This window comes from Diabrotica virgifera, chromosome 1 (assembly GCF_917563875.1).
Source record: "Diabrotica virgifera virgifera chromosome 1, PGI_DIABVI_V3a".
Taxonomy (NCBI): domain Eukaryota; kingdom Metazoa; phylum Arthropoda; class Insecta; order Coleoptera; family Chrysomelidae; genus Diabrotica; species Diabrotica virgifera.
Window position 1 is genome coordinate 254997482 of NC_065443.1, and position 22711 is coordinate 255020192.

Here is a 22711-nt window from a genome sequence, read left to right on the forward strand (position 1 = left end):
TAATTAGCTTAGAATAGAATAGCCTTATCAAAGTCAGAAAATAACAATATTAATTACAATTTACTGAAATTACATAAATCGTCCATATTACAAAATAAAAGATAATAAAATAAAACAAAAACAATATTTAGCAAAATTTAAATATTTTGCAAATTGCATAATACAATCTTAGGAACTAATAAGTTTAAAAATTTAATTTTGTAGAAATTAGTTACATCAGTTGTTAAAATAATAATCATTGTTCTCTCAAAGTTCATTTGATGAAAATCCATACCATGCTCTTAGGTTGCTCAGCCACGATATTCTATGTCTCCCTAGGCTTCTTTTTCCTTGAATCTTTCCCTGCATAATCAATTGAGGCAAGTAGTTGTATCTCTCTCCACGTGTAATATGTCCGAGATATTCCAATTTTCTTGTTTTGATGATATTTAAGATTTTTTCGATTTCTCCCCGAATGATCAACCGAAGTAAGCGATATTAGTGCAGTCATTGAAGCGTAAAATAGGTTTTACCTCCGAAATTTTTTACTATGAACCGATTTACATGAGATTTTGGAATCAGGCTTATCTTACCCTTAACTTCAAAAGTGATATTGACCCGAACTCCGCTTTTTATTTTTAAGGAGTGAAAACAACCTCTTAATGGAAAAATTGACATTGAGCCATTTTATTGCCAGAAATCGTGTTTAATAATAAAGAGTGACATTGAGAAGTGTTTTATAACACAATAGCTTCATGTTAAACTCATTTTCATCCCCTTGAAAACCGTACAACCCTTGCAAACAACCTCTAAATCGAAAAAATTTACAAAAAATTAATTTAGTATGACATAAAAAGATTTAAATATAAAGTAAATGATATTTTACGTTCTCTATCTTAATTATCATATTGTTAAACCCCTTTGAACCCTTAAAAACAACCCCTAAATAGAAAAAATTACAAAACATTAATTTGGTTTGACAAGAAGACTTAAATATAGAGTAAATAATATTTTACGTTCTCTATCTTAAATATCTAATCCCTTTCAACCCTTAAAATCAACCCCTGGATTAAAAACTGTATAAAAAATTTCATTTGATAAACTAAAAAGGATTTAAATATTGTTCCACGTTCTCGAAAAAGCTATGCTGGCAAATCATATGCTCAAGTTATTTAACCCTTAAAACTACCCCTAAATTAAAACATTGAATATGTATGATTATACATTTAAAAACAATTCAATTATAGTGTAAGAAATCACCATTTATTATGTTTAATTTACTAAGTAGAAAAAAATTACGATTAGTTTTTGGACCATAACTACTTCAATTTTGAAGCTGTCACAACTTATGATAAACCGTTTTGAAGGTAATTAAAAGAGCTACAATTTTTTTCATTATAATATGCAGTGAAAAACCTTTTATTTTGAAACGGTGAGGGTCAAAGGGCCCGAGAGAGACTGTGGTTGCGCTACCGCGCGTTCTTTAATCAATTATATCTTTGTCAATTTTTTTGTGATAGGAAAAACAAACAAACCAAAATTTTTATCAAAAAAAAACTTATTTTTCTATTATTGCACTTTTTTACGCATCTTTCATTATTTTTGAGATATTATGAAAAGAAAGTGGTTTTTTAAAAATTCGAATTTTTTTTTATTCTTAAAATCGTGATTTTTTCAAAAAATATGTGTTCCAAAGCAGCGAAACTGCTAGAATCCATCAACCTATTTATACTAAAGTTGATTCTAGACGGAATGCGATTAATTTTAATTTTGGTCCAATCCATTGGTCACCTGCCAACATCGGCCACCTGTCCAAACGGCCAGTTTAAAAATTTCCCAAACCACGTCCACCATTCTATATCGGCCAATAGTTCTTTCATTTATAGTGGCCGTTACTGACAAATTTTACTGTACAGTAAAACCTGTGATAACGGCCACCTGCCAACATCGGCCACCTGTCCTAACGGCCAGTTTAAAAATTTCCCAAACCACGTCCACCATTCTATATCGGCCAATAGTTCTTTCATTTATAGTGGCCGTTACTGACAAATTTTACTGTACAGTAAAACCTGTTGTTCTGAAGCTATTTCCTTGTGGCATTTTTATGATTAATTATTTATATGGGAAATAAGCCACAATTAAAATGAAAAAAATAATTTTATTAACGTTTCGACGCCCAAATCGGGTGCCGTTGTCAAAATACAAAATATTACTAAAATAAACAAAAGTGTTGTTGCTAAGCAAAAAAATTCTTCTAATAATTTATTTAATCTCACTCATTTATATTGGCAATTCAGACATATATTATACATTTTAAAGTAGAAGACTTTAAAATGATATTGCCAATATTTATGAGTTGCGTTCCTGGGACGACTTACTGAAAGATAGTTCATTCGATTACATGAAATTAACCCCAACTCAAGAATATCCGTCATAAAAAATTATAGCATGTGATATGTCTTTAAAAAGACAACCAAATGCAACGACAGTAAAATTCTCGAGTTAGAGACTTCATAGTAAATCACAAGGGAAAACCAGGAAAAACCCTGTGATACTATCCCGACATCGTAAGTATTTGGTTTTACATTAATTTACTCTCAAAAAATAATACCAAATTCTGACTTGTAACATGTTTAAATTATAAATAATATTAATAATACTAGATATATAAGTAATACTAAAATATAAAATATGTACTAGCTCGATATTATTGACTTACTAATCTTGGTATTTTCTTTCTATTGACTTCCTCTTTCAGTATGGGTAACCACATCCTACTGCATTCTACCGAGGAATTTGCGACACAATTGGTTTCATTTAGCATAATTAGAGCCGCTTCTTTGATTTTTCTCTTTTTACTATCCGATTCTTTCAGGACTATACTTGAATCTCTCTACTGAACTCTATGTTCATTATCCCATGCGTGTTGACATATTTGAGATCTCTCAAATTCTCTATTTTTAATATAAGATTGATGTTCACTTATTCTAACGTCTAATGGTCTTGATGTCTCACCTAAATAAAATTGTTCGCATTCACAAGGTATTTTATAAATGCAATTCTTTGTTCTTTCGTGATCATTGTTAGGTTTAGTTTTAGATAGAATAGATCTCAATGTGTTTGTTGTTTTGAATGTTGTTGAAATGTTGAATTTATTTCCTATTGTTTTAAGTTTCTCGGATAGTCCTTTTATATATGGTATTGATATTTTCCTCGTATTATTTCTGGTGAATGTTGTAGGATCCCGTTCTAAGTTGTTCTGTTCCATTCGATCTAATCTTGACAATTCCTTATTTATAAACGATAAAGGATAATCATTTTTTAATAAAACAGATGTTAACAATTGTTTTTCTGCTAAAAAGGAATTTTCGTTAGAACAAGTAATTTTGGCTCTATCATATAAGGATTTAATGATTCCATAATGATGTGGTTACCCATACTGAAAGAGGAAGTCAATAGAAAGAAAATACCAAGATTAGTAAGTCAATAATATCGAGCTAGTACCAACTAATACCGGGTGGCCAACTAATACCAACTAATACCAAATAATACCTACATATTTTATATTTTAGTATTACTTAAATATATCTAGTATTATTAATATTATTTATAATTTAAACATGTTACAAGTCAGAATTTGGTATTATTTTTTGAGAGTAAATTAATGTAAAACCAAATACTTACGATGTCGGGATAGTATCACAGGGTTTTTCCCTTGTGATTTACTATGAAGTCTCTAACTCGAGAATTTTACTGTCGTTGCATTTGGTTGTCTTTTTAAAGACATATCACATGCTATAATTTTTTATGACGGATATTCTTGAGTTGGGGTTAATTTCATATAATCGAATCTTTCAGTAAGTCGTCCCAGGAACGCAACTCATAAATATTGGCAATATCATTTTAAAGTCTTCTACTTTAAAATGTATAATATATGTCTGAATTGCCAATATAAATGAGTGAGATTAAATAAATTATTAGAAGAATTTTTTTGCTTAGCAACAACACTTTTGTTTATTTTAGTAATATTTTGTATTTTGACAACGGCACCCGATTTGGGCGTCGAAACGTTAATAAAATTATTTTTTTCATTTTAATTGTGGCTTATTTCCCATATAAATAATTAATAGTAAAACCTGTGATAACGGCCACCTGCCAACATCGGCCACCTGTCCTAACGGCCAGTTTAAAAATTTCCCAAACCACGTCCACCATTCTATATCGGCCAATAGTTCTTTCATTTATAGTGGCCGTTACTGACAAATTTTACTGTACAGTAAAACCTGTGATAACGGCCACCTGCCAACATCGGCCACCTGCCAACATCGGCCACCTGTCCTAACGGCCAGTTTAAAAATTTCCCAAACGAATTATATGTAGACCACAAAAGCTGGCAATAGCGGCCACCTTTCTATATCGGCCAATAGTTCTTTTATTTTTAGTGGCCGTTACTGACAGGTTTTACTGTATTACGAAAAAGGGTGAAATGTGAGATCCTATCTAACGGCGCGACTACTCGCGGGTTAAAGCTAATTGGCTCTCCCCAAAGCCATAAATTCCACAAAAAGAAGAAGAAGAAGAAAAAGAAAAAAAAATTAAAACAATTCCTACGCATTACTACACCCTTCCTCGAGGCACTTACGAAATTTTTTCAAAATTGCAAAATTTTTCATCAAGTTATCGCGAAAAAGGATAAAAATTGAGATTCTATCTCACCGCGCGACTACTCGCGGGTTAAAAAACCAATTTGTTCATTTTTTTATCTTCTACAATTTTGTTCATTATAATATCATCGTTTAATTATATATCACAAAATAATATCATGCATATTTTTGGAGATATTTGCAAAAACTGTTGAAAATCGTGAGAAAATTCCGAATTTTCAATTGCCAGTAACTTAAAAAGTATTGTGTTTTTGAAAACACTTTATACAACATTTTCTGCTTAAAATTAGGTCTTCTATCGATATCTGAGGTTATTTTGAAAAAAAAAATTCCACCACCGAAAAGTGGTAGCAACCACCCCCAGGGTGAAAACAAAGTTCGGGTCAATATCACTTTTGAAGTTAAGGGTAGGATAAGCCTAATTCCAAAATTTCATGTAAATCGGTCTACAGTAAAAAATTTCTGAGCTAAAAAGCTTCAATGACTGTACTATATTTAGGTCCTCTCATTATATGACCGAAGTATTGAACCTTTCTATGCGTATATTACCAACCGATAAAATTTACTTAGTTATACCTGATTTGACAAACTCTTACTATTTTCTTTCTGTTTCAGAAATATTAACCCTGGCGTTGGTGGGTGTTATAATGGTTTGTTCTTCATGCCTGATACATTTATACAATCCTCTACAACTACTCGTTAACAAGGTAAGGAAAATATAATGCTAAATTGCCTTTCGCTTATCTTAAAACCCGTACATTTTCTTTCAGATGGCAAGGATAGAACCAGGAAACTTTTTGTATGGTTTGTGGCAGGCGCCCCCATATGCACCAACGCTAAGATTCTACATTTTTAACGTAACTAACCCACAAGAATTTCTGCGAGGCGAAGAGAAACTGAACCTGACAGAAGTTGGACCTTACTGTTATAGGTAAGCAATAAATCATAAAAATTATTTTGTTCTTCTTTTTGTCTATACAGGGCGAGTCATGAGGAACTGTACATACTCCTACCTCGTATAGAGGCCCCTATGGGGAATAACAAATGACCATTAAAACGTGTCTGCTCCCACTGTTTAATAATATACAGGGCAAGTTTCACATTTTGACAGAAATTTGTATTCGTCATAATTTTTGAACGGCCAGATCGATGTGTCTCTTATTTAGGTCAATCTTTACGCTATTACCACCTAATCAACTGATTAATTCAAACTAGAAAAAAATTAGGTCCAGCTTCAAAAAAATTAGTTCGTTTGGGTCTTAAAAAAAATTTCACCCTGTATACGCTTTTTGAAAACTATAATATGAATTTTACAAATTAGACAAATAGGCAATTAAAATGACATATTTATTTTTTTCCCCACACGATTACTTAATTTTTTATAAAAAAATCAAATTTGAGTATGAATTACAAGTTTGGTAAAGTGAACCATAAATTTAAAAAAAAATAACTTTTATTACAAAAATTAATTTTTTTTAAACAAATATTTAACTTATGTTACCACCCAATCAACTGATTTATACAAACTAGAAAAAAATCAGGCCCGGATTTAAAAAATTTGTTCGTTTCGGTCTTAAAAAAAATTTCACCCTGTATACGCTTTTTGAAAACTCTTATATGAACTTTACAAATTAGACAAATAGACAATTAAGATGGCGTATTTATTTTTTCCCCGCACGATTACTTATTTTTTTATAAAAAAATCAAATTTGACTATGAATAATTAAAAGTTTGGTAAAGTGAACAGTATTTACTAGAAACCAGATTTAAAAAAATGAACTTTTATTACAAAAATTATTTTTTTTAACAAATATTTAATTTTTGTTACCACCCAATCAACTGAATTATTCAAACTAGAAAAAAATCAGGCCCGGGTTTAAAAAATTAGTTCGTTTTGGTCTTAGAAAAAATTTCACCCTGTATACGCTTTTTGAAAACGCTAGTATGAATTTTACAAATTAGACAAATAGGCAATTAAAATGGCGTACTTATTTTTCCCCACACGATTACTTAATTTTTTATTAAAAAATCAAATTTGTCAAAATCGGAATTTTGCCATAAAAATAAAAAAATTAAACAACGTTTTTCTCAAAATTAAAAACTTCACCATTTTTTTTTCTATACCACGTCTAGATCTAAAACCCATAACACTTCTCTTTGGACTCTATAGTTTAACATAGACGTGATCAAATAGATAAATCTTACAATTTTTCACTTAATTTTTGCGATTTTACTTTGCAATTCACGAATCTGCACCTTTTATTTTTTAAAATTTATAACTTTTATGAGAAGAAGACGGAAAATCTACAACAATTTTCATATTCACAATGGTAAGAGATATGTGCTGTAAAATTTCAGAAAAAAAAATATTAAAATGGAACAGAGTTGTAGCGAGGTAAACCGTGATTTTTTTTTTCAGTTTTAGGTTAAAATTTCGATTTTGACAAATTTGATTTTTTAATAAAAAATTAAGTAATCGTGTGGAGAAAAAAATAAATATGCCATTTTAATTGCCTATTTGTCTAATTTGTAAAATTCATATTAGAGTTTTCAGAAAGAGTATACAGGGTGAAATTTTTTCTAAGACCAAAACGAACTAATTTTTAAATCCGGGCCTGATTTTTTTCTAGTTTGTGTAAATCAGTTGATTGGGTGGTAACATAAGTTAAATATTTGTTAAAAAAAAAATTTATTTTTGTAATAAAAGTTAATTTTCTAAAATCTATGGTTCACTTTACCAAACTTTTAATAATTCAGTGTCAAATTTGATGTTTCTATAAAAAATTAAGTAATCGTGTGGGGAAAAAAATTAATATGCCATTTTAATTGCCTATTTAACTAATTTGTAAAATTCATATTAGAGTTTTCAAAAAGCGTATACAGGGTGAAATTTTTTCTAAGACCAAAACGAACTAGTTTTTTAAATCCGGGCCTGATCTTTTTCTGGTTTGTATAAATCAGTTGATTGGGTGGTAACATAAGTTAAATATGTGTTCAAAAAAAAATTAATTTTTGTAATAAAAGTTAATTTTCTAAAATCTATGGTTCACTTTACCAAACTTTTAATAATTCAGTGTCAAATTTGATTTTGTTATAAAAAATTAAGTAATCGTGTGGGGAAAAAAATAAATATGCCATTTTAATTGACTATTTGACTAATTTGTAAAATTCATATTAGAGTTTTCAAAAAGCGTATACAGGGTGAAATTTTTTCTAAGACCAAAACGAACTAATTTTTTAAATCCGGGCCTGATCTTTTTCTGGTTTGTATAAATCAGTTGATTGGGTGGTAACATAAATTAAATATTTGTTCAAAAAAAAATTAATTTTTGTAATAAAAGTTATTTTTTTTAAATCTATGGTTCACTTTACCAAACTTTTAATTCATACTCAAATTTGATTTTTTTTATAAAAAATTAAGTAATCGTGTGGGGAAAAAAATAAATATGTCATTTTAATTGCCTATTTGTCTAATTTGTAAAATTCATATTAGTTTTCAGAAAGCGTATACAGGGTGAACTTTTTTCTAAGACCCAAACGAACAAATTTTTTTGAAGCCGGACCTGATTTTTTTCTAGTTTGAATAAATCAGTTGATAAGGTGGTAATAGTGTAACGATTGACTAAAATAAGAGACACATCGATCTGACCGTTCAAAAATTATGACGAATACAAATTTCTGTCAAAATGCGAAACTCGTCCTGTATATTATTAAACAATGGGAGCAGACACTTTTTAATGGTCATTTGTTATTCCCCATAGGAGCCTCTACACGAGGTAGGAGTATGTACAGTACCTCATGACTCACCCTGTATATGACTCTATCTGTTTTTTAATGTGTTTCCAGTAAGCTTATATTCCATCGTGGTATTCCCACTGATCGTCTTCCTATTGAGAAACCCTCTTTCGCCTCCTTACTCTATTGGTTGGCATTCGGCTTATTTGGCCGTTCCATTCAACTCTTCTGTTATTTACCCAGTTACTAATGTTGTTTACTTGCATCTCCGTCGTATATCTGCACTTCTAGCTCTGTCCTATTGTATGTTACCATCGATTTTTCGAAGGATTTTTTTTGTCCTCTCTGTATCAGGTTATGTTTTCTGCATTCGAATTTCTCCATATTGTTTCATTCAGGCAACTTGCGGCTCTGTTTGCTTTATTCACTTGATCCTCCACTTCCGTTTAGAGCTTTCCGTAGCTAGATAGCGTGATGCCTAGATATTTAAACTGCATCACTTTTTCTTTTATCTGACCTTCCAGCTCTAATTTACATATTTTGTTGTCTACTTTCTGTTATAACCATGCATTTGGTCTTTTTTTGCGGAAAGTAGCATGTTACATTTTCTCCCAATTATACTAAATTGGTTCAGCATACGTTGTAAATCATCTTCACTATGAGAAGTATTGCATCGTATGCATAGTAGATTAATTTAAGTTGCTTTTCTCCCATTTGGTATCCTTTTGTAGTCCTTGCTGTTTTTGTTACATATTTCTTCCATGATCAGGTTGAACAATCCAGGACAGGAATCCCCTTGTGTTATCTCATTGCAACCATTGCCAGCTTTAATTGGGTTAGTTAATTCTTCTTCTGCATAATATAAATCAATTTCCATTTATTCATAACCGAATAAATGCAACAATATTTTCTTTCTTTTAGGGAACACCTTACTCACGAAAATGCTTCTTTTAATGCAGAAGATGGAACGATAAATTTTAATCCATTAAGAAAGATGACCGTTTATCCAGAATGTTCCATAGGAAATGCTTCAGTGGATAGACTTTTGGTTCCTAATATTCCGTTGATTGTAAGTAAAAAATATGTTATTATTCTTATTTAGGTATGTAAGGGTTGGTTTATTGTTCTATAACCTTATCTATAACTTTATCCTTCCACATTCGCGCATATTACCCTCACAGACAAAAATAGTGCACATGTTATTTTGAGTCTAGTTTTGAAATGTTTTTTTTTTCTTTTGAAAAGTTTAGTACTTTTTATTGCAAAATAATTTATGCTGGACCATACTAGGTGGCAACAATTGTCAAGTAACTTGCATATTGAAGAGTTACAACAAAGTAGTGAAAATAATGAAGTGATCTGATTTTGCTTATATTAGAAATATAAAATTTATAAAATTATAAAAGAAGAGTGAACTTCTTATGGGTTAAGGCTCATATAGGACTAACGCATAATGAATATGTTGATAGTTTGGCTAAAAAATCTATAATAATAATAATAATAATAATAATAATATCCCTGTGGGAGTTTTTGTCAGTTCTTCTATCAGGCGCGGCCCCCTGCGAATGGGGGATGCTTTCTGGGTATTCGTAGCGCCAGTACCCAGAGAGTAGCAGGGATACTTGCCATGGAACAAAAACTGACACCTGGCAGTAGGTATAAAATGCACACCCATGAGAATGGAGAATAATAATTTATGTTTAGGATCGCTGCCTGGGGATCGCCAGGGCACGTCTGGAGCCGGCGCTGGACGTGACAGCATGCGGGACGTCGGTGGCAGGGTGTTGAGGAGGCGGGCCCCTGTCATACAATTAGCTACAGCCCAACCACAACCACAAGCGAGCCAAACAACAACAAGAGCTCCACCCGCCGAAGGTGCTGCGCTGGATCATCAGCCGGCGCTCACTCAAGCGGGACGGCCGAGGCAGCGCATGAAATGGACTGTGTCCATTAATGAAAACATTTTGCGCTTCTACTACAAGGTGACAAACCTCGGTCAAGAAACGATCGGCTACCGACAACAGCTGTATGCCGAATTTTGCAGGACGTACCCAGATATTCAAGTATCAGAGCAACGAGTATCAGACCAATACCGGGTAATTATAAGAAACAACCTTATCCCAGAGACTAGACGCAATATCATCAGAAGCGAAGTCGAACGGGAGATTCATAACGATGTTGTAATTGAAGATCAAGTCCCCAATGAAGTTCATGAGCAGATTCCTGAGCTTGCCATACAAGAAACTCAACCTGACAATACAGAGCAGGAAAACAACGAGCTACATGATAACCTAGTAAGCGAAATGGCACGTGCTGTACAGGAGTTTAATGGAACAAACCCACTTAGCAGACCACCGCTACCACGAATAAACTCTTGTAAGAAACTAGGGGCGCTGTTACAAATTGTGAACACTGAAGTCCTACCCAATTATGTCGTAGAAGCCCACACATTAGAATATTTGCACATGCTAATCTACTGTGCAGCAACAGCAATTGCTAATGTAATGGGCGTTAAGATCAGAACACGACGGGGTACTAACAACGGAAGGACTGGTAACAGAATTGCACCCTGGGAAAAAAGACTGCTCGGAAAGATTGAATTGCTGCGTAGGGATATTGGTCAAGTCACAGAATATATAAGAGGTGTAAGAAGTACAAGAGTCATCAGGAGAGCTGAAGAAATAATACGGAATACTGCAAGACACTCAAGATACGATCCAGAAAACAACACAGCCCAACAGTGCCTGGATACATTAAAACAAAGACTCTCAGTTTATTCAGGACGACTAAGAAAGTACAAAGTGAGTAACAACCGAAAATCCGACAATGCCCTTTTTGAGACTGCTGAGAAGGCGTTCTATCGGAAACTCAGTTCCACCGTAGAAAATCTCGATAAGTCTTACCCAAGCCAAGAAGAAATTCATGAGTTTTGGGGAAATCAACTTTCCACACCAGCTGCTCTTAACAACAATGCTGGATGGATAGAAGATACGGCACAGAACTGCCAACACTACACTACTACTCTCTACGAACCCTTCACCACTGAAGAAGTCTCAAATATCATCAAAGAGCTTCATAACTGGAAATCTCCTGGACCAGACGGAGTTCAAAACTTTTGGCTCAAGAAGTTCTCGAGTGCTCATGAATGCTTATCAACACTAATTAATCATGTTATTTCTAATCCGCAGGATATACCATCATTCCTAACTCAGGGAACCACTTATTTAATACCGAAGGATCAAAATAACACCCAAGATCCAGCAAAATACCGCCCAATTACTTGCCTTCCAACTTTGTATAAATTGGTCACATCCTGTGTAGCCCGGCGTATCTACCAACACTGTGCTCTGAACAATATCATAGAGCCTCAACAGAAAGGATGCGCTAAGGGTTCCATGGGTTGCAAAGAACAAGTTATCATCGATTCAGTCATTTCTAATCAAGCATATTCCAAAAAGAGGAATCTATTTACTGCTTTTATTGATTACAAGAAGGCCTTTGATTCAGTGCCGCATGAATGGCTTATAGATATTTTGAGAATATATAAAGTCGATGATAATATAGTGACCTTTTTACAACATATAATGACAGAGTGGAAAACTAGAATTCACCTTCAAATACCTGGTGAAAGTAACATCGAAACTGAAAATATCGTAATCAGCCGGGGCCTGTTTCAAGGAGATTCGTTGAGTCCTCTGTGGTTCTGTCTAGCTATGAACCCACTATCTCAGCTATTGAACTCCTCAGATGCAGGTTTTAGCATCAAAAATAACAACAATGTGGTGGCGAAGCTTAATCATTTACTGTACATGGATGATTTGAAATTAATGGCTTCCACTCGAAACCAACTCGACGAGATGCTAAAAACTGTAGAAACTTTTTCTAATGATATTAATATGCACTTCGGACTAGATAAGTGTCGTATTTTAAATATAGTCAGAGGAAAAGTACAGCCCGGAGGATTCGATATGCAAAATGGCCAGAACATCGAGGCCATGGGTGAAAACGATATGTATAAATATCTTGGAGTAAAGCAAGCGCGGAAAATTGACCATAAACAAATGAAAACAGAGATAACTACTGAGTTTATACGAAGGGTAAAACAGCTGCTTCGCTCACACCTTAACAGTAGAAATTTGTTTAAGGCACTAAACACCTACGCATGTTTCGCGCTTAGCTACTCATTTGGTATTATTAAGTGGACAAAAACAGATATAGAGGCTCTTCAGCGAAAAGTACGAACACACCTCACAAAGGCACAAAAACACCATCCTAAAAGTGCAGTAGAAAGAACAACATTACCACGGAATCTAGGAGGAAGAGGACTTATGGATATAGGTGAGCAATTAGATAAACAAATTGCTAATTTAAGAACTTATTTTCAGATGCAGGCTGAGACATCTATTCTACATCGCGCTATCTGCGCAGTAGATGACACAACACCGATCAAACTGAGGGAACCAGAAATGCGCATAAACCACCTTACTAAGGACGAAAAAGTGCGCGCCTGGATGGGTAAAACTCTGCACGGGCGACATCCCAATGAGGTCAGCCAAGATTATGTCGACAATATAGCGTCGAACTACTGGTTGACATCAGGAAAGATGTTCCCTGAAACGGAGGGTTCATTACTGGCCATTCAGGATCAGGTTATACCAACCAGAAATTACCTGAAATATATCATCAAAGACCCTCAGGTTCAAAACGACAGATGCCGATATGGATGTCAAGCCCAAGAAACCATCCAACATCTTACAGGGGGCTGCCAGGCATTTGCTGCAACTGAATACAAGGAACGGCATGACGCAGTGGGAAAAATCCTTCATCAAGAGATAGCTATCAAGCTGGGACTTCTCCAAACAGACCATCTCCCGTATTATCAATACGTCCCTGAGAGTATGCTTGAGGATGGCAACTACAAGCTATACTGGGACCGCACTGTGCTCACAGACCAAACAGTGGCACATAATAGACCAGATCTCGTACTAGTTAATAAATTAACAAGACAAACAACACTAATTGATGTGGCGATACCTAACAACAATAATCTACGTAGTAAATTTACTGAAAAGATCGCCAAGTACAGAGATCTAGAAATTCAAATACGAAGGCAATGGAGAATGCAAAGTACCCAGACGATACCGATTATTATGTCTACTACTGGAGTCATTCCGAAGACCCTCCTCGAAAGCATAAAAAAGCTGGGTCTGAATGAACATCTTTATAAGACCATGCAGAAAGCTGTACTACTCGCGACGGCCAGATGCGTACGAAAATTTCTGGGAGATACACCTGCATTCCAAGTTACCTAGGGCTCGATAACACGGAAAGAGTCCCACCAGAGCTCAATCCTTTTGATACCGTAGGTATCTGGGATGAGTCAATTTTCCCCTTAGAGGGAGTGTGAGCCGTATGGCTAAATCTGGATAATAATAATAATTGAGTATGGTACTTCAAATAATTGTAAGTTTTGCATATCTGATTTAGTTAACACTATTAAGCATCGAGTTAAAAATCAATGGAGTCAATCATGGCGAGATCTTTGTAAACAATCCAAATCTCAGTATTCACTGATTCAACCTTCTGTTCCAAACATATATTGGTTGAAATATGTAGTATCTCGAAGATATATAACAACATTAATCAGAATAAAGTTTGGACATGCATATTTCGCTCTACATCTAGCAAGAATTAAAGTTTTTGATTCAAATCTTTGTACTGAATGTCAGAAGGTGGGTGATTTGAATCACACTTTATTTGAGTGCACAAAATACATTCCATACACCTATAATTTAATCGAAAATTTAATAAAATGTAATGTTTTTCCACCTTTCAATATATCCTATCTATTGTCTCTGAACAGCAAAAATATATATGATTGTTTAATGAAATTTATCTGTGAAATTAAAATTAACCTCTAAACTTATTAATCCTGATAATTTGATATATTTGTACATATGAAAAGAGAAGAAGAAGATGTATAATGGAAAAATGTGGTGAGCAACTTGGACAGTCTATAGCGGCCAGCTGCAGCTTTTGAACTGAGTAGAGAGCTGTGGAAGAGTTTGCTATGGAATTCTAAGGATCTCATTGCCTTCTTTATGTACGAGTAGAAAAAAAAGTTGTGACTGGCTAATTGACACCCAAGTCTATACCATAAAAGCAAAAAAAGAATATTAGAAATAAATAATAATGACAATAGAACACTTTTTTACGGCAACCTTGTAACAGTTTAGTACTTACTAGCATAGGCGTAACCAGGATGATCTTAAGGGGGGGGTTACAACTACCTGAAAGGGGGGGGGGGGGTTACAACTACTGGAAGGTCTCTGAGGGCTATGGTGTTAAGCGTATAGAGCTCAAAGTACATCCCAATGGGGGGGTTACAACCCCCAAAACCCCCCCTGGTTACGCCTATGCTTACTAGTATTTTATCCTCTAGCTCTAGTGATAGCCTGCATCCTTCTATAGGTACATGCCTCGCAGGTCTTGGATGGTTTCTTGAGAAAGTCGATTCCAGTCCTTTTGTGCAGCAATTCTTAATTTTGCAATTTAATTTGGAGCTGAATTTGGAGCACATATAATCATACAGATTGGTTTTGTTGTTAAATACTGTGGAAATTTTTAGTGACTACTTCTTATCGCTCGGTGTGCCTGTATGTTTTTTCACGGTTCTGAATCAATCTCGAATATTTATTATTAACCGTTATTAACTAAAACACAGAGTTGGCGCAATGATATGAAATGATTGCAATTTCGAGACCAATCTAGTTCCATAAGATGTGTGCGGTGTCCTTTATTACTTTCATTGACCGATCACTATATGTAATTTTCATTGTTAGAGCCTAATCTTCAATACATATGATTATGAAATTTCGATTTTGAGTTGTGGAAACAAATATGAGGCATTTGAAATATGCCTAGAAAATGCTGAATTTATCAATAGAACACTCTGATCCAAGATATCGAATTTTTAACGTCGAGTTAATACCAATTTTATTTAAAAAATCGATTTAGCGGTAGTAACTGACATTAAAAATTTCCGGTCCCTACAAGCATTGTTTCTGAGAGAACAGTAAGTTCATTTTACACAACAATTGCTAATCAATATTTTTGTTTAAAATTATCTCAGCTACATTTCTTGTCTAAATAAAGCATGTTTTCTACTGCGTACAGATATTTGGTAAATCGATATTTTCCGTTTCCATCCCTCTCCGAGAGGAAGTAGCAAACTTTTGGTAACTTTTTTGGACTCTCAAAATTAACATTCTCAGTAAAATTCAACTTGTTCGTATGATTTTTGTGTAATTTATTTATTTTTGTATTATTTGTTTATTTTGTATTATTTATTTATTTTGTCATGCTAACTATTAATAAGTAATATATTTTCAGGGTATTCAGAGCTTCCTTAGTAATTCTTCATTTATCACGAACATTGGCTTCTCCTCACTGAGCGCAACATTGGGCGCTGAACCTTTCCTTAATCTAACCATCCAAGAATATCTTTGGGGATATTCTGACAAGTTGGTTTCCATAGCAAATGAGTTCGTACCAAGTTGGATCGATTTTGGAACATTTGGAATTTTTGAAAGGGTATGTATAAAAAATCTTTACAATACTCTTTTTTTTAGTTACCTACTTTCTTTAAATGACTTTTTTACTCACTGTTTTTACAGCTTAACCTTTTTTTATTAATTAAATCTTAGTTCGGATTTGTATCGGACCAAATACATTAGACTATAATACATCCAACTCCCACAGAAAACTGGAAGCACGTTGCCACTAGCTCCTCTGCCGGCTTGAGTTAAACTACGTTTTCTCAACGTATAGTCCAGAAAGCCACTGCGCATCCGCTAGGAAAAATATTCTAATTCGGATTTTTTGCACAATCTTACTCAAAAAGGACCCCTTTTAACAAATTTGCATGTTGCCAGGACCAAAAGTTGGTCAAAAATTTTTTAAACGTTTTTTTTTTGTTTTTTTCCTAAAATTATTTTTTTTGGCATGGAAAAAATTTTTTTTAGGTTTTTTGGATCATTCCAAACAGAAAAGGTCTTTAGTAACTTTTCTCTAAAATTGATAGTTTTTGACATATCAGCGATTAAAAATTGAAAAATTGCGAAATCGGCCATTTTTAACCCTCAAAAACTATGTGAAAAACTGAAAATTTGAATGTTGCCAAGGTAGGTAGATATTCTTTAAACATCGATTGATGAAATCCCGAAGAGTTTTTGCAATACAATATTCAAAACTTCTTTGTTTCTTAATTGTTAATCAAGCGTGCGCGACACTACTTTCCACCGTTGCATGTGTATGCAGTATGGTGCAAATTAAAGGAATAAATTCGTTATTTCGTAAACCGGCGACTTTAAGGGAAAATCCCAAAACAAGTCGATTTTTATTTTTAAGTTATGATATTGTGACATATATGGTATACTAGTGACGTCATCCATCTGGGCGTGATGACGTAATCGATGATTTTTTAAAATGAGAATAGGGGTCGTGTGCTAGCTCATTTGAAAGGTTCTTCAATTCTCTATTCAGTAATATAAACATTTACATAATTATTTATACAGGGTGTCCAATAATTTAATTTTTTTGTCAATTTGCCAAATGATTTAATTTAATAAAAACATTTTGGACACTCTGTATAAATAATTATGTACATGTTTATATTACTGAATAGAGAATTGAAGAACCTTTCAAATGAGCCAACACACGACCCGTATTCTCATTTAAAAAAATCATCGATTACGTCATCACGCCGAGATGGATGACGTCACTAGTATACTATATATGCCACAATATCATAACTTAAAAATAAAAACCGACCTGCTTTGGGATTTTTCCTTAAAGTCACCGGTTTACGAAATAACGAATTTATTCATTTATATTTAATGCGGAAAATAGTGTCGCGCACGTTTGATTGGCAATTAAAAAACAAAGGGGTTTTTGATAATGTATTGCAAAAAACTCTTCGGAATTTCATCAATCGATGTTTAAAGAATATCTACCTACCTTGGCAACATTCAAATTTTCAGTTTTTCACATAGTTTTTGAGGGTTAAAAATGGCCAATTTCGCAATTTTTCAATTTTTAATCACTTTTACGTCAAAAACTATCAACTTTAGAGAAAAGTCACTAAAGACCTTTTCTGTTTGGAATGATCCACAAAACCTAAAAAAAATTTGTTCCATGCAAAAAAATTATTTTAGGAAAAAAACAAAAAAAAAACGTTTAAAAAATTTTTGACCAACTTTTGGTCCTGGCAACATGCAAATTTGTTAAAAGGGGTCCTTTTTGAGTAAGATTGTGCAAAAAATCCGAATTAGAATATTTTTCCTAGCGGATGCGCAGTGGCTTTCTGGACTAGTAAACATACAAATTTAGTTTTGTTAATTTTTGGATAATTAATTAGCTCATCTTGGTAAATTGTGTTTGTATTTTTACACAAAATGTCTCATAAAATAGGTTCGGTAAAATGGATTCTCAGCAAATACTTAGGATGGCAACAAAATTAACTAAAAAGTGTATTACTTTGCCTCCCTCCATTCACCCCGATGAGAGAGTGTTTAGCTGTAATTTCTTTTTACAAGAAGGCTAACACCAGACTGTATAGAAAATTTATTTTCTATTATTAGGGCTAAGGATACACCTGATGACCTGATAGCATGAAATTTAGGTGTAACTTATAAAGGGAGCTTCAGATATTTTATGTTTTTATTTATTTAGCGTATGGCACCTGACACATTTACATTTACATGATTAATATTCCATTAATTACATGTAATTGAAAAAAATCCTTTCAAGTTAGTCCCCTATAGTACAAAAAAACATAACAGAAAGAAGGAACTGTTTAAGTTTGATCTCTTATATTATTAATATCTTGTCACTGTTTATGCAAAATATCGATCTATTATGAATGAGACCCATTTATTTATTATATTTTGCATAATATAACGGCTCAACTAAAAACTGTTCTATATAATACAAAATGTTAAAACACAAACTCACCAGGATTTTCGTCATAGAAAATCATAGACAGGTTAGTGATTGCTCCGTTGTAGCAGTAAAAACCAGAGGTGACCGGGGAGAGTGAGAGAGAGGCACAAATATATTTACCGAACCATTCATGTTCTTTTTTTCCCTCTGTCAATGCTAACCGGTAGAGAATTTCATTTTGTGCCTTTATCATTTAAAATCACAGTTAACACAAATTTTGAGTTGAGCCCTTATATTACTGAGGGTGCGATATATCAAAGTCAATATTCAAGTTTTAATTTTCTTTTATTTTTTTCTAGCTTCTATCCAGAGATAATGGCAATAACGTCAGCATTGCTATATATCCGGAGAGAAGGAAAACACGCTACCCGAATATACTTACCGAAAACGAGACTCTTGCCGACTACCACATCATCAACTGGAACGGGAAACAAGGCCTGCCAGAATGGGGATATGATAGTAGTGACGAAGCAATTTCATCGACCAAACGATGTCAATTAGTTGAAGGTGCTTTCGATGGAACTTTTTACCCTAGACCGATGACAAAAACCAGCATCACCTTGTTCAGAAAAGCTTTCTGCAGACCCGTATCGCTGCAGTTTGTCGAAGAAGGATACACCAAGCAAGGATTTAGGTCTTACAACTATAAAATGCCGAATAATATGTTTGCCAGTCCAGAAGAAAATAAGGATAATGAATGTTTTTGTTTTAATGGGGAGTGTCCTGGAAAAGGGTTGCAAAATATAGGTCCTTGCTACTACGACATTCCTATAGTGCTTTCACAGCCCCACTTTCTCAATTCTCCTAAAGAAATAGTGGAAAGTGTTAATGGTATGAACCCTTCGGATGAAAAACACAGCAGTTTAGCTAAAATGCAGCCTGATATTGGCGTTCCCCTGGACGAATCAGCTTTGAGAATCCAAATCAACCTCGGGGTTAAAGAAACAAAGTTTAACAGCAAGACAAGACCTTTTAACGGTCTCACACTTCCTATACTATGGATCGAGCTCTCCTGTGACGAACTATCACCCCTAGTAAACTTCCTCCTAAGGGCAGCAGTAGATGTAGCACCCATATTACAAAAGGTAGTTGTTTATCTATTGGGAATATTAGGACTAGCATTCATTTCTGGAGCAGCTCTTCTCACGCTATTCTTCACGAAGGCTAATGTTCCCAGGTCATTAAGCATTGCCTCTGAGTACTCGCCCTTGCCTCTTATCACTATCCCGGCTCAGTATTTTAAAGAAAAAGATTTTCGGATAAGTAAATGATCTTATTTTGTGATATTGTTTAAAATTCGGACCTGAAAAAGAGTACAATGCCAGTGCAGTATAGAATTTAGGTGAAAATAGTACCGCTGCCGTGGATAATAGGTAACAAATATTGGCGAGACTCTGAACACTTTTGCTCTTTGGTACCTACTTATTCATGCCAAAAGTATATAAAAATGTCCTTGAGCTTCAATTATGTTGTTAGACATAATGTAAATGAGACCTAATATTGTTGCGTATAGTAAAATTAGATCTAGATTACTTAACCTTCAAGTGGGCGCGCCCTTTAATGTAACATGGGCGGGCGCGTGTCGTAAAATTTACTACATTTTGTAAATTTTTTTTATAAATGTTGGGAACTTGTTACAAGAATATAAAAATTATAAAAAAACAAGTAAAATCCTTTACAAAAAGTATATTTATTAAGATTACCTAAAAAGGGCTACATCACAGAACTAGTTTTCGATCGGATGACCGATCATCATCAGTGCTGACCTAAAATACGTATAACCTGATAAGTTAATGCAAAATTTTTGAAATTTTGACTACGGTTTTAAAAAGTTATAGGTTATACTCACACGATGCTGACATGCTAACCACCAAAATACAAAAATATACGGGTAAAAACCCTGTAAAATTGATCCGTCATGGAAACAAGGATTATATTTGTGAACTTGTATCTTGCTCGATATTTTCTACATCCATGTTCAAGTTCACAAATATAATCTATGTTTCCATGACGGATGAATTTTAAAAAGTTTTTACCCGTATATTTTTGTATTTTGGTGGTTAGCATGTCAGCATCGTGGCAGTATATCCTATAACTTTTTAAAACCGTAGTCAAAATTTCAAAAACTTTGAATTAACTTATCAGGTTATACGTATTTTAAGTCAGTACTGACGAAGATCGGTCATCCGATCGAAAACTAGTTCTGTGGTGTAGCCCTTTTTAGGGAATTTTAATAAATATACCTTTTATAAAGGCTTTTACTTGTTTTTTTGTAATTAATATATGGTATACAGCCAACTACAGGAAAACTTTTTCCTCGTGGATTTTTATAAAAAAGAATATTTTATATTTTAAACTAATATTTTTTATTTTTCTTTACAAAAAAACCAAACAACACTTTAAAACAGTGGCGCACCCAGGGGGTTTTGGGGGTTAAAACCCCTCCCAGGGCATATAAAAATATATAAAGAATAGTAGGAAAATGTAACTTATCTTTCACAAACAATACAAAAAAATTTCTGTGCCCAAGCAAACCCCCCCCCAGAGCAAAATTCTAGGTGCCCCACTGCTTTAAAAATATATTTTAAAAGGATCTGATATATAAACAAAATTAAAATTGCTATGATGATAGCCAACGTCTGCAACGGACAAGGCACATGAAGAAGAAGAAGATGATCTGATTTTGCATAAGCGGTCTACGAGCCATAATACGAGAAGTTTGGAAAAAAATGTACTTTTACATAATAAATGAGAAAATAAAGTTACAAGCATAAAATGCATAAATATACTTACATGAAACGGCACGTGTCGAAAATTTTTCGAGTACGGAAATTTTGTCAATATCAAACACGTGTGCGTAAACCCGATATGTTGTTAGTTTAGAAACATTGAATCTCACAAAGACTCGTTAGACCCTGTGATATGAGCGAGGGTTTAACAATGTGTTTTTGTCGTAAAATTTACGACTGCGCGCCCGCTCGAAGGTTAAAAAATACTATATTCTTTTCCAGCATGGATATTTATGATCTTTTTACACCTTTTAAATTGTGGTGATGGTTTTACTGAATTATCACTAAAATTCACAATCTATCATATAATTTGGTAGATCCTCCTAAATCTGCGTTGACATGGGTCAAGTGACTTTATCAACTCATTCGAATTCAAGTGAATTGAATAGGTACTTTTTGAACGTCAAACCCCCCAATTCATAGCACTTGATTCATTTCACTTGAAAGAATCGTTGGTTTAGACGTTCAAAAAGCATTCAATTCACTTGAATTCAAGTGAGTTGATCAAGTCACTTGACCAATGTCAACGCAGCTTTAGAGGTAGTTTAATAACGAAAGTTTTTAGTGAGTTAAATCCAGGATTATAGATTTAACTAATTACTACCCCGACTGTCCACATAAAGGGTGTCCCAATATTTATGAAAGATTTGAATATAATAGAAAACACTGTTTTTTTCTTTGGATGGTAACTTTTATATTGAATCGTGTTTTGTATTGAATGTGGCTGATTTTCCTTAATGCAGCGTTGAATTTCCTTATTCAATGCACGGGTGCTTGTAGGCTTATTGGAATAGATCATTGACTTCAAATAACCCCGTTGTCTAATCTTCGGGCTCAGTGGAGGATGATCGTCTGTTATAGAAACACCAACAGCACTTAGATACTTCATTGATAGCGACTGACACCAGGGTAGTAGAACCAACCCCGGGAGAACGTAGTTGTACTGATATGTGGCTCGTACGCGAATTATATTTAGTCTGTTATGATGCTACATATTGACTCGTTGAAGTTACTCGAAGGAATGAATTTAAAGGCACATCTGGCCTGGTTGAGTTGATTCTAATGAATTATTCTGATAGAAAATATAGAAAATGATCCTTGGACTATTCCGTACCTTCTGTGAAAATTTCAAGTAAATCCATGCTGGACGAAAAAATTGCGAGCCAAAATGCTTCATTTCCTCAATCGACTATTGGGGCCGACCGACCGGCTCTGTCCCGTCATACAGCTGACCGACTATAATAACTTTTATTTATATTCAACTTAGAAAGTGTGTACTGATTTTCAGCCTTAGTAAATGGAAATAATTACCCAGCAAACAGACTGACGTGTTAATTACGTGAATTTTGGGTACATTTGTCACCAATATACGTAAATTGCTTACGTGAATTTCACGTGAAAATTTGGTTGGAATGTCACATTGAAAATACGTCTTTAAATTACGTGAATAACTCGTCTTCAATAGACGTGTTATTTACCTTAAATAGCAATAAAATGTTTCGGGTAATTCACGTTGCAAATACGTGTTGATTAACGTTTTTT

At 33.9% G+C, this 22711-nt stretch overlaps 1 protein-coding gene across 1 annotated transcript in view; it reads left to right on the top strand.

The window, feature by feature from the left end:
• Positions 1-20326, top strand: part of LOC114338892 (scavenger receptor class B member 1-like) — a 110765-nt gene extending 90439 nt beyond the window's left edge. Inside the window, exons 2-6 of the mRNA XM_028289522.2 lie at positions 5259-5350; positions 5414-5574; positions 9300-9447; positions 15771-15971; positions 18680-20326. Of these exons, the coding sequence (XP_028145323.2) occupies positions 5259-5350; positions 5414-5574; positions 9300-9447; positions 15771-15971; positions 18680-19651 (1574 nt within the window). The 3' untranslated portion in view covers positions 19652-20326. The remainder of the gene's footprint in view (positions 1-5258; positions 5351-5413; positions 5575-9299; positions 9448-15770; positions 15972-18679) is intronic.
• Positions 20327-22711: the final 2385 nt, after the last annotated feature.